Genomic DNA, 22,055 nt, shown 5'->3' on the forward strand with positions numbered 1-22,055 from the left:
GATTTGTAGACCAATTGAAGTCCTTATCTCTAATTTATGAGATCTACAGCTTCGTGGAGTACACTTTCTCTAACTAACCAGCAGGTGGCGTCCACGAGCCACCTGTTCTCCACAAGCCAGTTCTCCCCTGCTTAGCCTTTTTGGTGAGTGGGGGAGTGAGTCTTGTGGGGTCCAATTGGTGTACGAAGCTTGCGTGTGTAGTTGGTGTTGCCTGCCCTGTATATGGGGCGTGTTTCTGGGCAGTCAGGGAGGGGGAGTGGCCCTAACAATCAAATCTCCCTGGTGATCCTAGAGTTTTAAAGCTGCTGCAATAGTCTAATCCTTCAGTTCAGTCTTGCCACAGTTTGTCTCTGCTGCTGACCCACAAGTCCTTGGTATTGGCGTATGGCTCCTGAGACTTGCAAGTGGGCCCCTCCTCCAGGCCATGCACCCCGGGTCCTCTGTTGAGGGATGACTGTGCTATGTCACAGGTGAGTGCCGTCCCCCCAGGGCAGTTCTGGGCTGGTGGGCTGTGTAGGGAGGCTCCCAGTCTGCTGAAATGATGGCTGAATGGGGCTTTGTTAATTCACACTGCTCTACCTTCCCAACTCTGGGACAATCAGCTGAGGTTGCGGGGAAGGCTAATGTCCACGCCCAGTTTTGTGGTGTGTGCCTGTTATTTGAAGCACTTCCGTCACACTGGGTTGTCTGGGGCAGCTCTGGGGTATGGGGCTGGCGATGGGCAGGAGTGTTTCCTGTCCACCAGGATGATGGCTGTGGACGGACACCCCCCTTTTCTTGGGAAGTTGTGGTGTTTAGTGAATTTTCTCAGCCACTTGATTATTGCGTTTTGTCTCAGAGCTCTCCTAGTTCTGCTATTGACTTGACCTGCCCAAATAGTAAGTCTTTGAAGCTTTCTGTATTGGGAGATTTCGCTGATCTCAGCAGTTGCACGTTTTCATGAGTGTTGTATGAAGTATGCCCAAAGTCAGATTGCTCTGTGGTGTCCAGTCCACGCAGTTCCTGGCTTTCTACCTACTTTCCTGGAGGAGTAACTAAAACATACAGCTCGCCAGTCTGCCATCTTGCCCCACCTCTCCTCTGGTTTTTTAATTTGGGCATTTGGGTTTTCATATCTTCTGGTTTCTTCACAGGCTTTATAATTTCCTGTTGTTTTTGGCCTCTTGGCATTTACTTATCTTGACCGGTTTTTTTTCGGGTATGCAGGCTAATTTAAACAATTATCTATAATTTGACAGAGCTGTAGTTGGCAGAGTGTACTTTACATGACCTACCTGCAGATGGTGCTCCCGAGCCACCTCTTACCCTCAAGCCAGTTCTCCTCAACTTTGTCTCTGCACGTATTGGGGGCGCAGACCGTGTGAGGGTCCAATCAGTGCACCAGTTTTCTGTGTGCAGTGGGGACTGCCAGTCCTGTGGGTGGTTGGCATGCCCTGTTCAGATTGGCATAGAGACCACTCTAAGACCCAGTACTCCCAGGCATTCGCGGGGCTGTGGCTGGAATACCCTGGGACTGCAGAACACGTCTAAACCTTCAGCTTAGATTCCCCACGGTCCGTCTCTGCCCTAGGCCTACAAATCCCTGGGATGGGTATAGAGCTCCTGGCACTTCCGTGCTGCACCCCTGCTTCTAGGCTGTATACACTGCAGGCTTCCGCAGAGGAGGAGTGTGCACCATCAGAAGCTGGCTGAATCCCAAATTCCCTCTGGGAAGCTCTTGGCCGAAGTGCTGCAAAGAAGTTTGTTCCATCCAGCTGCAAAGATGGCTGCTTGGGGTATGGAAATTACCCACTTCTGCAATCATCTGCCTGCTGCAGCCACCTGTCCCTGGCTCGGGGGTTCTTAGCTGCAGGTGTGCGTAGGGTTATCACCCACCAAATATTGAGGTGGATGCCTGGGATGTGGAAGGTACTCCCCATCACATTTGACTGGGGCTCCAGTGGCTGGTTCCCTGGCAAATTTTTGGTTCTTCCCCTATCCTGCCTCCGAACACAGTCTCTCAGATTTTCCCCACGACGCTAGTCTGCAACTCCAGCTGCCATTAATCCGGCTGCTGTTTCCCTGATGGGTTTCCGGGTCTTACACTAACCTGCGTTCAAACACAATCTTTCAGTTTCTCCCCACCAGACTAGACTGCGACTGTGGCTGCTGTTTCCCCAGCAGCTTTCCAGACCGAGGGAACACTCACATGTCTCCAAACACAGTCTCTCAGTTTCTCCAGGTACACGCTTTGGGTGGAGAAGTTTCTGCCCAGTCTGTGGAACCCTGGAACCGCTGTTCTTGAGCACTTTCTCTCTTTTATCTAGTGGTTTTCACGGAGAATTTTGCTCTGTCTCTCCTAATCCTCCATCTTGGATCTGTCTTGTCCATTTTTCAATTGTATTTTTATTGTCGAGTTGTAGGATTTCATTCTACATTCTGGATATTAAACCTTTATCAGATATATGGTTTCCAAATATTTTCTCCCATTAAGTAGGCTGTCTTCATCTTTCTAACAAAGTCCTCTGATGCACAAAAGTATTCAACTTTGAGGATGTCCTGTTTAGTCATTTTTTCTTTTATTGCTTGTGTTTTGGGTGTCAAATCTAAGACCTTTGCCCACCACAAGATCTTGAACATGATTTTCTACATTTTCTTCTAGGAGTTTTATGGTCTTGTTTCTTATAATGGGGACTTTGATCCATTTTGAGTTAATTTTTTTATAAGATGTGAGATAGGGGTCCTTTTTCATTCTTTTGGATGTGGATAGGCAGTTTTCCCAGCACCATTTCTTAAAGAGACTCTTCTGTCCCAGTTGAGTGAACTTGGCTGCCTTGTCGAAAATCAATGGACCATAAATGTGCAGGTCTATTTCTGAACTCTCAATTTGGTTCCATTGATGAATATGTCTGTTTTTATGCCAGTACTATGCTACTTTGACCACTGTAGCTTTGTAATATGCCTTAAAGTCAGGAAGTGTGAGTGCTCCGTGTTTTTTGTTCTTTTTCAAGATGTTTTTTGCTGTTCCCTTTCCCTTCCAAATAATTTGATGTTTGGCTTTTCCATTTCTTTAAGGTAGGCCATTGGAATTTTGATTAGGATTGTGTTGAATCTATTAATCAGTATGGGTAGATTTGATATTTTAACTATATTTAGTCTTCCAATCCATGAACACAGAATGTTCTTCCATTTATTTAATTTTAATTTGATTTCTATTTAATTTAAATTTTAATTTGATTTCTTTTAGCAATGTTTTGTAGTTTTTTTGAATACAGGTCCTTTACATCCTTGGTTAAATTTATTTCTAGATATTTGATTCTTTTAGTTGCTATTGTAAATGGATTTTTTTTTCTTGATTTTCTCCTGAGAATGCTCATTGCTATTGTATAGAAACACTACTGATTTTTGCTTGTTGATCTTGTATTCCACCATTTTGCTGAACTCACTTATTAGCTCTAGTAGCTAAGTTATAGATTTTTCAGGACTTTCTAACTATGGGATCATGTCATGTTCAAATAGTGAACATTTTCCTTCTTTCCTATTTGGATGCCTTATAATTCTTTTTCTTGACTATTTGCTCTAGTTAGGACTTCTAGCATGAAGTTGAATAAGAGTGGTGACAGTGGGCATCCTATCATGTTGAGGAAGTTTCCTTCTATTCCCCTTTCTTAGTATTTTTATTAGAAATAATACTGGACTTTGTCAAATGCTTTTTTTTGCTTCAATTGATATGATCATGTGGCTTTTCCCCTTCAATTGTTATTGTGGAGTGTTACATTGATTTTCTTGTGTTGAACCACCCTTATATACCTGGAATAAAATCCACTTGATCATAGTGTATGATTCTTTTAATGTGCTGTTGGATTTGATTTGCAAGTGTTTTTTTTGAGAATTTTTGCCTCTGTATTCCTTGGAGAGATTGTTCTGTAATTTCCTTTTCTTTTAGTATCTTTATCTGGCTTTGGAATTAGAGTGATGTTAGCACCATACAATGAGTTAGGTAGTGTTCCTGCTCTTCAGTTTTTTGGAAGAGTTTGAGTAGGATGGTATTAATTTTTCCTGAATGATTAGTAGAATTCACCTTTGAAGCCATCTGGTCCTGAGTTTTTCTTTGTAGGAAGGTTTTCGATGATTGGTTCCATTTCTTTACTTGCGACTGATCTGTTGAGGTTTTCTATTTCTTCTAGAGTCAGTGTACATTGTTCATGTGTTTCTAAAAAATTGTCCATATCATCTAAGTTTTCAATTTGTTGAATAGACGTTCATAGTAATCTCGTACTATCTTTTTTTATTTCTGTGGGGTCAGAAGTAATGTCCCCCCTCTCATTTCTGATTTTATTTATTTGCCTCTTCTCTCTTTTTTCTTTGTCAGTCTGGCTAAGGGTTGGTCAATTTTTTTGATCTTTTCAAAGAACCAACTTTTGGTTTTGTTGGTTCTATTGTTTGTGTTTGTTTTCCCTTGGTTTCATTTATTTCTACTCTAATCTTTGTTATTTCTTTTCTTCTGCTTACTTTGGGTTAGTTTGCTGTTCTTTTTCTAGTTTTTCCCGGTGTGTAGTTAATTCTTTGACTTTAGCTCTTTCTTCCTCTTTAATGTAGGTGTTTAGGGCTATAAATTTCCCTCTCATCCCTGCCTTCGGTGCGTCTCATATGTTTTGATATGTTGTGTTTTTGTTTTCATTTGTCTCATGATATTTACTAATTCTTCTTGCAGTTTCTTCTTTGATCCATTGATTATGAGTGTATTGTTTAACTTCCATATGTTTATGAAGTTTTCTGTTTTCTGCCTGTTATTGATTTCCAGCTTCATTCCATTATGATGAGAGACAGTGCTTTGTATAATTTCATCCTTTTTAAATTTATAGAGACTTGTTCTATGGGACCAATGTGGTCTATCCTAGAGGTGACCCATGGTCAGTTGAGAAGAATGTATGCCCTGCAGTTTTGGAATGTAATGTTCTGTAAATATCTGTTAGATCTAGTTCATTTATTGTTTTATTTAATTTGTTTGTTTCCTTATTGATCATCTGTCTAGATTTTCTATCTATTGATGACAGTGGTGTATTGAAGTCTCCAACTATTATTGTAGAGATATCTATTTCTCCCTTCAAACTTGTCAGTTTGCCTCATGTATTTTGGGGCACCCTAGTTAGGTGCATAAATGTTTACATTTGTTATTTCTTGGTGGATTGCCCATTTTCTGAATATATATATATACACACACACACACATACATATACATATATGTACACATACATATATATAAAATGTCCTTTCTTGACTCATGATACTTTTGTATTTAAAATCTGTTTTGTCCGATATTAGTATAGTTACCCCAGCTCTTTTTTGGTTACTCTTTGTGTTGAATATCTTTTTCAAGCCTTTCACTTTCAACTTATTTGTATCCTTAGGTCTAAGGTGATTTTCTTGTAGACAGCATGTAGACAGATGATATTTTTTAATACATTCTGCCTGTCTTTGTCTTTTGATTGAGGAGTTTAGTCCATTAACATTCAATGTTATTACTATAAAGGCAGTACTTATTTGAACCATTTTATCCTTTGGCTTTTATATGTCTTATCTTATTTTCACCCTCTTTTTATCCTTTTAGTTACCCTTACTGATAATCTTCATTTCTACAGTCTCTTCCAAGCCTCTTTCTCCTGTCTTTTCTTTTCAGCTGGCAGAATTCCCTTTAGTATTTTTTGTAGGACAGGACTCCTGAATGAACTCTATTAGTGTCTGTTTATCTGTGAATATTTCAAACTCTCCCTCAATTTTGAAGGACAGTTTTGCTGGATAAAGAATTCTTGGCTGGCAGTTTTTCTCTTTCAGTACGTTATGTATGTATCATACCACTGCCTTCTTGCCTCCATGGTTTATGATGAGGAATCTGCATTGATTCTTACTGCAGTTCCTTTGTCCTTTTTTCCTTGGCTGGTTCAATTTTGCCAGCCAACAATAAAATCAGAACCGCATTCCCTTCTGTTCCTGAGGGTGGGGACATTCCCTGTCTCTGCCAGTCCGCAGCAGCCAGCTGGGCAAGAACCTGGCTGACCAGAAGGTGTTGGCCTCGAGGTTGGGGATGGGCGCCAGAAGCTGTGGCTGAGTTGAATCACTTACTGCAGTTTCTCTGTTTATTTGCCCAGCTCTTCCTTTTATGTTGCATGTCCTTTCCCTGGTCTCCTGTGCTCCAGAAACAGCTCTTTGGACAGTTTCTTCCTGTTCTCTAGGTGTTTTTGTGGAGAGGTGTTTTTGTGCCTCTCCTTATTCCACCATCTTCCTTGAAGTTCTCTGTAGTTGATATTTTTAAAGTTATTGTGTATGCATTTTTCCTTTTGTGGTGGTTTTAGTTTTTTATCCTGCTACAAGCAAATACCATGAAATGGTTCAGCTTGAACAATGGTAATTTGTTAGCATACAGTTTTGAGGCTGAGAAAATGTCCAAATCAAGGCATCCTCAAGGCAATGCTTTCTTTATACTGGCTGCTGGTGATCTTTGGCTTCTCTGCCACATGGCAAAACACACTGATAACCATCTTTTAATATGACTTTTAGCCATTACTTTTTTTTTAAGTTTTTATTTTGAAATAATTTCAAATGTACAAGAAATTTGCAAAGATATTACAGAAACAATGCATACAACTCCAATGTACTCCCCACCCATATACACAGATTTACCAACTGTTAGCAGTTTGCCACATATTTTCTTTCTTCCCTTCCTCTCTCCCTCCCTCCCTTCTTTCCTTCCTTCCTCCATCCATTTATCTGTCTACCTTCCTTCCTCCCTCCTTGCTTTCTTCCCTTCCTTCCTTCCTTCACATTTGAGAGTAGGTTACATACATCATGCCCCTCTTACACTTACAACTTCCATTTACATTTTCAGAGAACAAGAACACTCACTTATGTAACCACATTAGGTACATCTATCAAGTTCAAGAAATTTAACTTTGATATAAAGCATACAATCCATGTTCCAAGTTTTTCTGTTGACCCAATAATGGCCTTTTGGACATTTTCTCCTCCATTAGATCCAGTCCTGGATCATTGCATTTAATTGAATCTTTTATCTTTTTTTTTTCTGGTAATTGTGGTACCATATATACAACATAAATTTTCCCATCTCAGCCCCCTCCCCTCAATCATACAATTCCATGGCATTAATCACATTTGCAATGTTGTGGTGCCCTCACCACCATCTATTACCCAAACTTTTTCTGTGGGTTACTTTTAATATCTTTTGCTCACTTTTCTGTGTGGCTGTCACTTTTTTACTGGTTTGTAGTGTGGATTTTATCTTAGCTTTTATTAAAATTTTAAAAAGTCTTTCTGTACTTACTAAGTGCTTTGCTCTTAAGGGTGCTTGTTGGTCTTTTTTTTTTTTAATTATTGTAGTAAACTGTAACAAAATTTGCCATTTCAAATATTTTTAAGTGTACAATTCAGTGGCATTAATTACTTTTACTGTGTTGCACACCCCTCACGACTGCCTATATCCAAAACTTTTTCATCACCCCAAACAGAAACTCTGTACCCATTAAGCAATAACTGCCCATTGCTGCCTCCCCCTGGCTCCCAGTATCTTCTGATCTACTTTCTGTCTCTATGAATTTGCTTATGCTAGATGTTTCATATAAATAAAATTGTGCAATTTTTCTCCTTTTGTGTTTGGCTTATTTCACTTATCCTGATGTTTTCAAAGTTCATCCATGTTGTAGCATATATCAGAACTTTCCTTTTCATGGCTGAATAATATTCCATACCATGTATATACCACATTTTATTTATGTATTCTGTTGATGAACACTTGGGTTATTTCCACCTTTTGGCTATTGTGAATAATGCTGCTGTGATCATTGGTGTATAAGTACAAGTATATATTTCAGCCCCTGCTATCAGTTTTTAGAGGTATATACCTGAAAGTGGAATTGCCAAGTCATATGGTAATTTTATGTTTGACTCTTTGCGGAACCTTCAAACCCTTTTCCACAACAGCTGCACCATTTTAAATTCCCACCAGCAATACACAAGAGTTCAAATTTCTCCACATCTTCGCTAGCACTTGCTATTTTCCAGTTTTTTATATTAGTGGTATATCGTTGTGGTTTTGTTTTGATTTGCATTTGCTAATGGCTAATGATGTTGAGAATCTTTTCATGTGGTTACTTGCCATTTGCATATTTTTGGAGAAATGTCTTTTCAGATCCTTTGCCCATTTTTAAATTGGATCGTCTTTTTTTGTTGAGTTGAAGGAGTTCTTTATGTATACTGGATGTTAAACTCTTAACAGATACATGATTTGCAATTATATTTTTCCACTCTGTAGGTTTCTTTTACTTTCTTCATAATGTCCTTTGAGTCACATATGTTTTTAATTTTCATGAAGCCAAATTTATTGATTTTTTTATTTTGTTGTTCCTGCTTTTGCTGTTATTTTTAAGACTCCATTGTCAAATCTGAGGTCAGAAAGATTTCCCCTATGTTTTCTGCTAAGCGTTTTATGGTTTTAGTTTTTTTATTTAGGCTGTTGATCTGTTTTTAGTTAATTTTTATATATGGTGTAAGATAGGGGCCCAACTTCATTCTTCTGCATGTGGAAATCCAGTTTTGCTGATTGCTGGGCCCTATCCCCACAGTCTCTGAGATAGTAGGTCTGGAGTGGGGTGCAGGATTTGATTTCTTAAGTTTCTAGGTGATGATAATTCTTCTGGTCTGAGAACCACACTGTTAGAAAACACTTGATACAGAGCACTGTTTCTCAAGTTAGACCAATTTTGTGTCTGTATAGAAATCTGTTGAGGCAGATAAACTGTACCCTCCCATTTCTGATAATTTCCACAAATGTCACAGGGACTACCTTAGCAATTACATTATCTGCACATTCTAGTTCTGTACTCAAATGAATAGTAAACCTGTGGCATCATCTATGAACTAGAGCGTTTGAAAAGTTGGGGCAAATTTGTTTCCTGCACACTTTGTCTGCTTTTCTTTATTTTTATACTTACTCCTCATGTTTGCATCACATCCCTGTTTTTGAACAATATACATAATTGAAAATAGACCCTCTTCAAAACAGGAATACTTAGTAATTATAAAGAAGAGTAAGTAAGATTGTTTGTCCTCAGATCTTTCCTTATTTGTATTTCTGTGTTTGTTTTTTTTTTTCTTGGAATTTTATACTGTATTTGTATTGTATAATAGGCACAGGTTCAATATCAACAGCAGCATGAACAACAGAAAAAAGACTTAGAAATCCTCCACCAACGAAACATCCACCAGTTGCAAAACAGATTGTCTGAATTAGAAACAAGTAATAAAGACCTTACTGAAAGGAAATACAAAGGAGACTCCACTGTTAGAGAACTTAAAGCAAAACTTTCTGGTGTTGAAGAGGTACTGAATTTGTGGGGTGTTTTTTTTTATTTTATTTTTTATTTTTGGTTTTCTTTTGTCCCATTTTAAAACAGTGTTTTGATCAGTCTTTGTCACTTGTGTGCGTAGTGTTCTTTTGGATGCTATGGAAGGAACTCTTGTGGTGCTAGGGTAATCATTTCAGACAAGGCAAAGAAAATTAAGAATCTGAAATCTGATAAAAAGGGCTACTTCACAATAGAACTAAGGTAAACTTGGATATTTTTATTTAGGTTGTTGAGAAGCAACTGATTTGGACAGCCTTCAGATTTTCAGTGTATAGTGCTGGTTCTTTCCCTCAGCCTATTCATTGTATAGTGTCCAGTAATAGTACTGTAATGATAATGGCTAATACCTACTGAGTGCTTGCTATGTGACAGGCACTGTTTTAAGTGGTTTACATATATTAACTTATTTAAGTCCTATAATAATTTTTTTAAGGTAGGTACTACTATTATCCTCATTTTAAAGATGGTGAAACCAAGGCACAGAGAAGTTAAGTGACTTGCCCAAGGTTGCATAGATAGTAAGTGGCAGCAGAAGGATTGGAACCTGTCTTTGTTTGCCTGTTTTTAGTACTACCTTGTTCTTTCAGGCAGAAGAGGAATTTTAAAAATCTTACTGTAGGGGCACATTTGTTGAGGCTTTGACACTGTGATGAGAGACTCCTCTTTAACATTATTGTGCATTATTGTCATATGAATTATCAGAAAATATATTTATGTAGATTTTGTTAAGTATCATATTTAAATTCAAAAGATCATCAGTGTTATTCTAGCTCACAAGACTTCCAACTCCATCTCACCAGTCTATCATGCTTAGAAGCTTTTCATCTGCATAGTATGTTGGATAGTTTGAATGCTTCATTATAACACTATATGATCTGAACCTGGTTAATATTTAGTTTACTTCATTATGTTGATTTTTATTTCATATAACCAAAATATTACTTCTAAGATTTGCGTATGACTTTTGCAAATTATGAGTCCTGGGAACTTTTTTATAAATTATGCTTTTTAGACATTAGTGCCCTAAAAAAGAGTTGCTACCTTTTATTGAGTATTGACTTCATGCCAAGCAATATGCTAAGCAGTTACATAATGTTTTATGAAGATTAAATGAAATTATTTATGAAGCATTTATTATCATTTCTATTTTACAGATGAAAGAACTGAGATTTAGGGAGGTTAAGTAATTCCCACAATCACACAGTTAGTGTAAGAGCCAGGATTTGAATTAAAATCTGCCTGACTCCAAAGCCCATGCTCCTAAAAAATGCTATGGGTATGATACCATTAAGATGATTTTATAGTTTTTGTTAAAAACTGGAACTTTCTATCTAGGAATACTATTTATTGCACTTTTGTGTAGCAACATTTGACTTAGTGTTAACTGATTGGGAAGTAAACTATTCTAGCTAAAATTTTTAAATAAAAGCTATTTTTAATTAATATTTATTATTTGCTTGTTTCTGCTTTAGAGTGAGTCAAAAGGAAAGCCAAAAATGTTATCATGTTTTTTTGACATGAGAAAATATTTGTACTATATAATATGAAGAAGTTAGCTTATAAAACTGCACAGTATGAGCTTGTCTTTTGGAAAAAACGTCTGTATGTATGAGCAACAGAGAAAAATGTTACTTGATTAACTCTAGATCATGGTTCTCACCTGTGTCTATCCCTTGGCATCAGTTGGAGAGCTTCTACAAGTTCCAATGCCCAGGCCGTATCACACATTAATTAAATCAGAATCCATATGGTACCAGGGATTAGTAGTTTTTAAGCTTCCCGGGTAATTCCAATATGCAGACAAGATTGAGAACCATTGTTTCAATAGTAGAATTATAAGGCTTTTTATTTTCTTTTTGGCTTATCTGTATTTTCTGATTAAAATAGGCATTTAATACGTAAGTGATTTTTTTTTGTTTATATTTTACTTTCAACATATATTTTCCTTACATTTATTTTAAGTGATTTTTTAAAACTATAAATTTCAAGACATCAACAACTTCTTGTTCTAGTTTTTAAACGTTTTAGTAATTTATTCATAAATCAAGATTGTTATATTTTCCCCTTCATATGATTGAATTAGATGTTATTATATTTTACAATTATATTCAATAGGCTTTCATGTCCTTTAAAAAAATCATATGTTTTGGAACATTGAAAGTACTAAAAACATTTTTGATATTTTAAACAGCTTAATTATAAATAACCAGACCAGCCAATTTGTCTTTTGCATATGCATAATTTTATTTTATTCACCCCTAGGAGCTCCAGCGGGCTAAGCAAGAAGTCCTTTCTTTGAGAAGAGAGAATTCTACACTAGATGCTGAATGCCATGAAAAAGAAAAGCATATTAATCAGTTACAAACAAAAGTGGCTGTTTTAGAACAGGAAATCAAGGATAAGGACCAGCTTGTTTTAAGAACAAAAGAAGCGTTTGATACAATCCAGGAACAAAAGGTCTACTTTTATATTTTGTAAACAAATTATTGATCACATTTACAAGTGATACTTTTCCTAAACAAATACAAATGCCCTAATTATTCATGTTTTAAAAATGTATATTTCAGGTGGCTTTAGAAGAAAATGGAGAGAAAAATCAGGTGCAATTAGGAAAACTTGAAGCCACAATAAAATCATTATCAGCAGAACTTCTTAAGGTTTGTTTTTAAAAATTTAGTAGAATAATAATATTTCATTGGATTTTGTTGAGAGATACATTTGAAGCTCTTTTACAGGCAAATGAAATTATCAAGAAGTTACAAGGGGATCTGAAAACCCTAATGGGTAAGTTGAAACTGAAGAATACAGTTACTATTCAGCAAGAAAAACTCTTGGCTGAGAAGGAGGAAAAGTTACAAAAGGAACGTAAGGAATTACAAGATGTTGAACAGTCTCTCCGAATTAAAGAGCAAGAGGTAGTTAATATTTTATATTTTTTGGTATGTGATTGTGTATGTGAAGGTTTTATTTGCAAAGCATAGCAAGCTTCCTCAAATGTATTTTTTTAAATTTCTACTTTAAGTTAGAAAATGCATTTTTTTTGTTTCTAACAAAAGGGTATGCCTAGAATAAACAGAAGTTAATAACTTATTTCAGTTTGAAAAGTTAGTTACCATGACTCAAATACAGAGTGCACACACAAGCACACACACACATACACGTATACTCACACAGACACATAAATGTCTTATTACACATTTGAGCTAATTCCTTTATTTTTATTTAATAATAATTAGTAATCAGTTAATTACTAAATTAAATTAACGTAATCAGTTTCTTTAGTTTTTATTTTAACCTTTTACTGTGAGGGTTGACATATTTCAGGTATGCAAATTGCAAGACCAGTTAGAAGCTACAGTTCAAAAACTTGAAGAGAGCAAACAGCTTCTGAAAAATAATGAAAAGTGTAAGTGTTAAATTTTTATGTAAATTGGGTTTGTAGTTTTGTTCTAAACCTGCAAATTTTAGTTGAATTCATAGAAGTCTAGGTGAATCAAGATATTGTGATATACAAATAATTTCTGCTTTACATTTACTGCAGCATCTTTACTGTAGTAAATTATATCATCTACCCTGTAAATCAGATGTCATCATTATGAAGAAAACCATATTACATGTCAGTAACCCAAACTTAAAAGTGTTGAAAATTTTGGCCATAATTTACTGCTTAAATTCTTCACTCCCCCTTTTTAAATTTCTGTAGTTACTTAGTAGTACTAATATGAATTATTCAGAACTGAAATATAAGGTTAAACTTTTAACTAACAGTCTCAGTTTCTAGTACAGGGTATCAGACATAAGATTGTGAACTTTTAATAAATGGTAAGGTATTCTAGAAACAAAAGCCTTCAAAAATATTTAGTCTTATAAGAGTGGAGATGTCTGACTAGTAGAAATATATGCTTCTAGATAAGGAGGCCCTGGTGGCAGTTGCAAAATTAAGTCTTTTAATGACAAAAATTTTGGTGAGCCTATGTTGTTTTCCTGTGATAGATACAGTGTAGTGTTAAAATATCTAGAATCTCTGTATAAATTTTAAATGCTTAAATGATAAAAATGAAAGGAGTAAAATTAAATTCATTATGTTGTTTCTTGTTCTTTTATTAAGTAATCACATGGTTAAATAAAGAACTAAATGAAAATCAGCTAGTGAGAAAGCAAGATGTATTAGGTTCTTCTACCACTCCACCTGGACATTTTAGCAGTAACACAATCAAAAGTGGAATTTCTCCTAACTCTAATGTGGTAAGATTTAATTTAAAATGTATGTGGTCTCAGTTAATTTCCTAAACCGAAAGTATTCTCAAATTATTAGGAATTCTCTGTGATTTAAGGTGGTGGTGCTGACACAGTCTAGAGGCTGCAGTTATTAGCACTTAAGAGGAGCTTAATTTGCCTTTGGAAGTGGGATGTAGGTATACTTGCTCTCAACAGAGAGGCTGTAGTTCAATGGTACAGTTCTTTATAAGACTGTTTAAGGGGTACAGAAATCATTTGGTATTAACTAAAGTAATGTTAAGTGCGCTGAAAAACTTTAAAATGTATATATACAAAGTATTTAGGAGACTTCAAGAAGAGAGAATTCTGGGATTGGATTCAAGTTTGGAACTACAATGGAAAGAGTCTAAACTAAGCTTTAGAAAAAGAATATTGGGAACCTTGTTAGCAGGCTTATGGGATCTAGATTCTGGAAGGAACTACTTATAATAACTTTTCTAGCTCCCAGGACAAGGTCTTTTGCTTTTTCCTTGCAGGAAATAAGAGAGAGAAAGAATAGCAGCTTCTTAAATCTGTGAGCTGACCTGGTACTATTGGCTAGGCCTAGGTGTGCTAGAAGCAGGCCTGGCACTCATAGCTAGGCCTTGGTGTTCTCCTATTGAACATAAACAGTTTCACGGAACATCAACGTCATACAGAGCCATTCTACAACGATCATGGATAAAGATAAAACAAAAGCAAGATCACTCCATAATCATGTCTGAACACAAAAAAAAATATGAACATTGCCAAACCACAAAAATGACCAGGCATCCTCCTATGCTGGCTAGTATGAGTGACTGCTGCTTTTTTTTTTTTTTTTTTTTTTCACCCAATTAGAGCTTATCCTTACTATATTCCTCCCACTTTATAGAAAAGATTTATTCAAATACACAGTCACTGAACTATCCCCATTTCCTGACAGAATCCAAGCAGAGCAAAGCCCTGCTTCCTTAAATTCTGTCCCAAATCACCTGACATGAACCCAAATCCTATAAGTCTCTTTCTTTTTTTAAACTTTTAATTTTGAAAAACTTTTAAACTTACAGGACAGTTACAAAAATGATACAACCCCTTACAGAGAACTCCAGCATTCCTGTACCCCTACCCTACCCCCAGATACTCAGTTCTACCAATTTTAACATGTTGCCACATTTGGCATATATCCTATCTTTCTATCTGTCAATCCATTTTCTGAACACTTGCTTGTGGGTTCTATACATCATGCTCCTTGAACACTTAATACTTGTATGCATGTTTTCTAAGAACAAGAATATTCACTTAATATAACTCCCCTAAGTGCAGTTACAAAGTTTGAGAAATTTAACGTTGATATAAAGCTTACAGTCTATATTCCAGTTTTTTCATATGTCCCAGTAATGTCCTTTTGAGTCGTTTATTCTCCCCTGCTAGTTCCTATTCAGGATCATGTATTGCATTTAATGGTCATTGTTTCTTTAGTTGCTCTTTTTTTTTTTTTTTTTTTTTTAAGATGTAGGAACATATATACAACATAAACTTACCCATCTCAGTGACTCCCAAGCATACCATTCCATGGAATTAATCACATTCCCAATATTGTAGTACACTCTCCACCTTCTGTTACTAAAATTTACCCATCTCCCTAAATGGAAACCCTATACCTATATGCATTAACTCTTCATTTCCCTTGCCTCCCACCCCTGGCAACCTGTACTCTTAATTTCTGTCTCTATGAACTTGTGTATTCTCTGACATTTTCTTGTTACCACGAGGCTTAAATTTAACATTCTAAATCTTTTAACAATCTTGTTTGCTTTGTTACCAACTTTACTTCAAGAGTATACACAAACTATGTTCCTATAGCCAACTATCCCCCACCTTTATATAGTTCTTGTCACAGATTGCATGTTTATACACTGTAAGTCTAAAACCACTGATTTATAATTACATTTTATACATTTGCCTTTTAGATCCTGTAGAAGTTAAAAGTGGAATTATAAACAACAACAACAAAATAGTACTGGCAGTATTTACCCATTTGTTACCTTTACCAGTAGTCTTTAAATAAGTCTCTTTTAATACCTTGTTACTGAGACATACTGTGGTTCCCTATAGTGTGCATTCTCCCTTGTTTAATAGAACCATAAAACCAGTTTGTACACCTATAGTTATGCTCCTGGTGGTCTGTGGCTGGAGAACGTCTAGAGAGGGTTTAAAATTCAAATGCCTACTTTTTTTTTTTTTTTTAATCTTCATTTTATTGAGATATATTCACATACCACGCAGTCAAACAAAACAAATCGTACTTTCGATTGTTTACAGTACCATTACATAGTGGTACATTCATCACCCAAATCAATCCCTGACACCTTCATTAGCACACACACAAAAATAAGAAGAATAATAATTAGAGTGAAAAAGAGCAATTGAAGTAAAAAAGAACACTGGGTACCTTTGTCTGTTTGTTTCCTTCCCCTATTTTTCTACTCATCCATCCATAAACTAGACAAAGTGGAGTGTGGTCCTTATGGCTTTCCCAATCCCATTGTCACCCCTCATAAGCTACATTTTTATACAACTGTCTTCGAGATTCATGGGTTCTGGGTTGTAGTTTGATAGTTTCAGGTATCCACCACCAGCTACCCCAATTCTTTGGAACCTAAAAAGGGTTGTCTAAAGTATGCATAAGAGTGCCCACCAGAGTGACCTCTTGGCTCCTTTTGGATTCTCTCTGCCACTGAAGCTTATTTCATTTCCTTTCACATCCCCCTTTTGGTCAAGAAGATGTTCTCCGTCCCACGATGCCAGGTCTGCATTCCTCCCCGGGAGTCATATTCCACGTTGCCAGGGAGATTCACTCCCCTGGGTGTCTGATCCCACGTAGGGGGGAGTCAAATGCCTACTTTTTAATCTACTGTAGTAAATCAGATAGTACTAGATATCTAAAGAAGGGAAGGGATTGCTTCTGGGTTGGATAAAGATACAGAAAGGAGTGCCTGAGGCTGAATTATAAACTTGAAAAATCTTGACACGTTTAATCTTTAATGACTAATAATAAATATCTGTGTAACAGGTATTTTTGTCATGCAGCTACTGAAGTACACCATTGCTTCTCAAGATTTGTGTTTCTGTGACCTTTTATAAAAATAAACTTTGTTCCCAGGACATTAGTTAATGGTGATGTCACTATATTAAACATTTGTAAAGCATATTGTTGTCTTAATTAGTCCATCTAAGAAAGTTTTTACTCAGACAATCTGGCAGAAAATGATTTTATTTCTGATCAGCCCATTGATCTCTGATTCCCTACCCCTTCCTTTCCTGTTTTTCAGGATGGGACAACTAGAGGGAACTAAGGTGGATCAGAGGTCTTTCTTTTAACACAGTTCAAAGGCTTCCCAATGGTTTGTTTTGATTGAGCTTGTACAGCCTCTTTTATTTATTTATTTATTTATTTATTTATTTAATTTTTGAACATTTTCATTACCACACACACACAACAATAATAAGAATAAAAATTAAAGTGAAAAAGAACCATTAAAGTAAAAAAGAACACTGAGTGTCTTTTTTTTTTTTTTTTTCCCCTCGTTTTTCTACTCATCCATCCATACACTGGACAAAGGGGAGTATGGACCATATGGCTTTCCCAATCACATTGTCACCCCTCATAAGCCACATTTTTATACAATCTTCTTCAAGATTCAGGGGTTCTGGGTTGTAGTTTGATAGTTTCAGGTATTTACTGCTAGCTATTCCAATCCATTAGAACCTAAAAATGGTTTTCTATATTGTGCGTAAGAGTGCCCACCAGAGTGACCTCCCGGATCCTTTTGGAATCTCTCAGTCACTGAAGCTTATTTCATTTCCTTTCACATCCCTCTTTTGGTCAAGAAGATGTTCTCCATTCCATGATGTCAGGTCTAGATTCCTCCCAGGGAGTCATGTTCCATGTTGCCAGGGAGATTTACTCCCCTGGTGTCAGATCCCATGTAGGGGGGAGGGCACTGATTTCACCTGCCAAGTTGGCACAGCCTCTTTTAAAAGCCATCTAGACCAAAGGTATCCCAACCTCATGCTATGTGATAAGGCAGGATTTTGTAGTGTTGTAATAACAAAATTGGCCTCTGAGATAGAGTTCTTAGCGAATAGTTATTATAGCAGATGCTAATGCTTCCTGAATCAGCAAATAATGTTTAGAACTAATTTTTCATCCTTAATCTTTTTTATGTTTTTATTTTTAGATTGACAGTAGACTGACTTACCCATCTTGTGGAATCGGTTATCCACTTTCCTCTGCATTTGCGTTTCAGAGTGCCTTTTCTCATCCAATATCTGCCAGAAATACCATCCACCCAGTTTCAGGACCAAAGGTAGTCAAATTAGCTAAACTTTTTGTTGTTGTTGTTGAAAAATATAGAAACTCATAATACGGAAATATTTTCACTCTTTTTCTTAATTCATTCTTTGATCAATTGCTTAAATATTAGATAATGTAAATATTCATCTGTAATGAATATTGTTTACTACTATGTACATTTACAGGAAATACGTGCACTAGATGATTTTTTTTTTAATTAGAGAAGTTGTGGGTTTACAGAAAAATCATGTATAAAATACAGGATTCCCATATACCCCCCTATTATTAACAGTGTGCTTTGGTAGAGTACATTTATTGCAATTGATGAAAGCACAGTTTTATACTTGTATTATTGAGTACAGTTGATAGTTTAATTTAGGGTTGACTCTTTGTGCTATGTAGTTCCATGGATTTTTAAAAAATTTTTATTCTAGTAATATGTATGTATGTCATTTCTTGAGTCACTGTGATTTAAAAAAAAAAAGGACATCGAGCTGCTTAAAGGCTATTTCTTCCACTCAACCTCTCCTCCATTATTTATTCTTCTACTAATATTCTCTTCTTTATAACTCCTACAACTCTCAAGACTAAGATTATGACTTCATGCTGCTAACATGTTACCTGTGGTGAGAATAATTGAATTCACCCAAAACAGTCATGGAATTTATTTTCATTCGTAGTTTCAGGTCCAAATTGGTTTCTTCCTAAATCATGGAGACAAATAAGCATTATTGAAAAGAATATTTTAATAAAAGATAGAATTTGAATTTTTTTTTATCTTCATTTTATTGAGATATATTCACATACCACGCAGTCATACAAAACAAATCGTACTTTCGATTGTTTACAGTACCATTACATAGTTGTACATTCATCACCTAAATCAATCCCTGACACCTTCATTAGCACACACACAAAAATAACAAGAATAATAATTAGAGTGAAAAAGAGCAATTGAAGTGAAAAAGAACACTGGGTACCTTTGTCTGTTTGTTTCCTTCCCCTATTTTTCTACTCATCCATCCATAAACTAGACAAAGTGGAGTGTGGTCCTTATGGCTTTCCCAATCCCATTGTCACCCCTCATAAGCTACATTTTTATACAACTGTCTTCGAGATTCATGGGTTCTGGGTTGTAGTTTGATAGTTTCAGGTATCCACCACCAGCTACCCCAATTCTTTGGAACCTAAAAAGGGTTGTCTAAAGTGTGCGTAAGAGTGCCCACCAGAGTGACCTCTCGGCTCCTTTTGGAATCTCTCTGCCACTGAAGCTTATTTCATTTCCTTTCACATCCCCCTTTTGGTCAAGAAGATGTTCTCCGTCCCACGATGCCGGGTCTACATTCCTCCCCGGGAGTCATATTCCACGTTGCCAGGGAGATTCACTCCCCTGGGTGTCTGATCCCACGTAGAGGGGATGGCAGTGATTTCACCTTTCGAGTTGGCTTAGCCAGAGAGAGAGGGCCACATCTGAGCAACAAAGAGGCATTCGGGAGGAGGCTCTTAGGCACAACCATAGGGAGGCCTAGCCTCTCCTTTGCAGCAACCGTGTTCCCAAGGGTAAAATTTATGGTAGAGGGCTCAACCCATCAAACCACCAGTCCCCTATGTCTGTGGTCACGTTAGCAACCATCGAGATGGGGTAGGCGAATACCCCTGCATTCTCCACAGGCTCCTCAAGGGGGCACTACATCTTTTTTTTCCCTTGTTTTTCTTTTTTTTTTTTTTTAACTTTCCCTTCTTTTTTAAATCCAACTGTATGAAAAAAAAGTTAAAAAGAAAACAAACATACAATAAAAGAACATTTCAAAGAGACCATAACAAAGGAGTAAGAAAAAGACAACTAACCTAAGATAACTGCTTAAATTCCAACATGTTCCTACTTTACGCCAAGAAAGTTACATAATATAGCAACATTTCTGTGAACTTGTTCCTACTATATCCATCAGAAATTAACAGACCATAGTCATTCCTGGGCATCCCCAGAACATTAAATAGCTTATCTGTTCTTCTTGGATTATTGTTTCCCCTTCCTTAATTGCTCTCTATTGCTAGTTCCCCTACATTCTACATTATAAACCACTTGTTTTACATTTTTCAAAGTTCACATTAGTGGTAGCATATAATATTTGTCTTTAGTGCCTGGCTTATTTCGCTCAGCATTATGTCTTCAAGGTTCATCCATGTTGTCATATGTTTCACGAGATCGTTCCTTCTTACTGCCGTGTAGTATTCCATCGTATGTATATACCACATTTTATTTATCCACTCATCTGTTGAAGGACATTTGGGTTGTTTCCATCTCTTGGCAATTGTGAATAATGCTGCTATGAACATTGGCATGCAGATATCTGTTCGTGTCACTGCTTTCTGATCTTCCAGGTATATACCGAGAAGTGCAATCGCTGGATCGAATGGTAACTCTATATCTAGTTTTCTAAGGAACTGCCAGATTGACTTCCAGAGTGGCTGAACCATTATACAGTCCCACCAACAATGAATAAGAGTTCCAGTTTCTCCACATCCCCTCCAGCATTTGTAGTTTCCTGTTTGTTTAATGGCAGCCATTCTAATCGGTGTTAGATGGTATCTCATTGTGGTCTTAATTTGCATCTCTCTATTAGCTAGTGAAGCTGAACATTTTTTCATGTGTTTCTTGGCCATTTGTATTTCCTCTTCAGAGAACTGTCTTTTCATATCTTTTGCCCATTTTATAATTGGGCTGTCTGTACTATTGTCATTGAGTTGTAGGATTTCTTTATATATGCAAGATATCAGTCTTTTGTCAGATACATGGTTTCCAAAAATTTTTTCCCATTGAGTTGGCTACCTCTTTACCTTTTTGAGAAATTCCTTTGAGGTGCAGAAACTTCTAAGCTTGAGGAGTTCCCATTTATCTATTTTCTCTTTTGTTGCTTGTGCTTTGGGTGTAAAGTCTAGGAAGTGGCCGCCTAATACAAGGTCTTGAAGATGTTTTCCTACATTATCTTCTAGGAGTTTTATGGTACTTTCTTTTATATTGAGATCTTTGGTCCATTTTGAGTTAATTTTTGTGTAGGGGGTGAGGTAGGGGTCCTCTTTCATTCTTTTGAATATGGATATCCAACTCTCCCAGCCCCATTTGTTGAAAAGACCATTATGACTCAGTTCAGTGACTTTGGGGGCCTTATCAAAGATCAGTCGGCCATAGATCTGAGGGTCTATCTCCGAATTCTCAATTCGATTCCATTGATCTATATGTCTATCTTTGTGCCAGTACCATGCTGTTTTGGCAACTGTGGCTTTATAATAAGCTTCAAAGTCAGGGAGTATAAGTCCTCCCACTTCGTTTTTCTTTTTTAGAGTGTCTTTAGCAATTCGAGGCATCTTCCCTTTCCAAATGAATTTGATAACTAGCTTTTCCAAGTCTGCAAAGTAGGTTGTTGGAATTTTGATTGGGATTGCATTGAATCTGTAGATGAGTTTGGGTAGAATTGACATCTTAATGACATTTAGTCTTCCTATCCATGAACATGGAATATTTTTCCATCTTTTAAGGTCCCCTTCTATTTCATTTAGTAGAGTTATGTAGTTTTCTTCGTATAGGTCTTTTACATCTTTGGTTAAGTTTATTCCTAGGTACTTGATTTTTTTAGTTGCTATTGAAAATGGTATCTTTTTCTTGAGTGTCTCTTCAGTTTGTTCATTTCTAGCATATAGAAACATTACTGACTTATTTGCATTAATCTTGTAGCCCGCTACTTTGCTAAATTTGTTTATTAGCTCTAGTAGCTGTATCATCGATTTCTCAGGGTTTTCTAGATATAAGATCATATCATCTGCAAACAATGACAGTTTTACTTCTTCTTTTCCAATTTGGATGCCTTTTATTTCTTTGTCTTGCCGGATTGCCCTGGCTAGCACTTCCAGCACAATGTTGAATAACAGTGGTGACAGCGGGCATCCTTGTCTTGTTCCTGATCTTAGAGGGAAGGCTTTCAGTCTCTCACCATTGAGTACTATGCTGGCTGTGGGTTTTTCATATATGCTCTTTATCGTGTTGAGGAAGTTTCCTTCAATTC

At 36.6% G+C, this 22,055-nt stretch overlaps 1 protein-coding gene across 1 annotated transcript in view; it reads left to right on the forward strand.

The window, feature by feature from the left end:
• Positions 1-22,055, forward strand: part of SASS6 (SAS-6 centriolar assembly protein) — a 76,879-nt gene that overhangs the window by 27,926 nt on the left and 26,898 nt on the right. The window contains exons 8-14 of the mRNA XM_037826545.1: positions 9,181-9,372; positions 11,661-11,855; positions 11,966-12,055; positions 12,134-12,313; positions 12,723-12,804; positions 13,507-13,643; positions 17,879-18,007. Coding sequence (XP_037682473.1) covers positions 9,181-9,372; positions 11,661-11,855; positions 11,966-12,055; positions 12,134-12,313; positions 12,723-12,804; positions 13,507-13,643; positions 17,879-18,007 — 1,005 coding nt within the window. The remainder of the gene's footprint in view (positions 1-9,180; positions 9,373-11,660; positions 11,856-11,965; positions 12,056-12,133; positions 12,314-12,722; positions 12,805-13,506; positions 13,644-17,878; positions 18,008-22,055) is intronic.

This window comes from Choloepus didactylus, chromosome 2 (assembly GCF_015220235.1).
Source record: "Choloepus didactylus isolate mChoDid1 chromosome 2, mChoDid1.pri, whole genome shotgun sequence".
Classification (NCBI taxonomy): domain Eukaryota; kingdom Metazoa; phylum Chordata; class Mammalia; order Pilosa; family Megalonychidae; genus Choloepus; species Choloepus didactylus.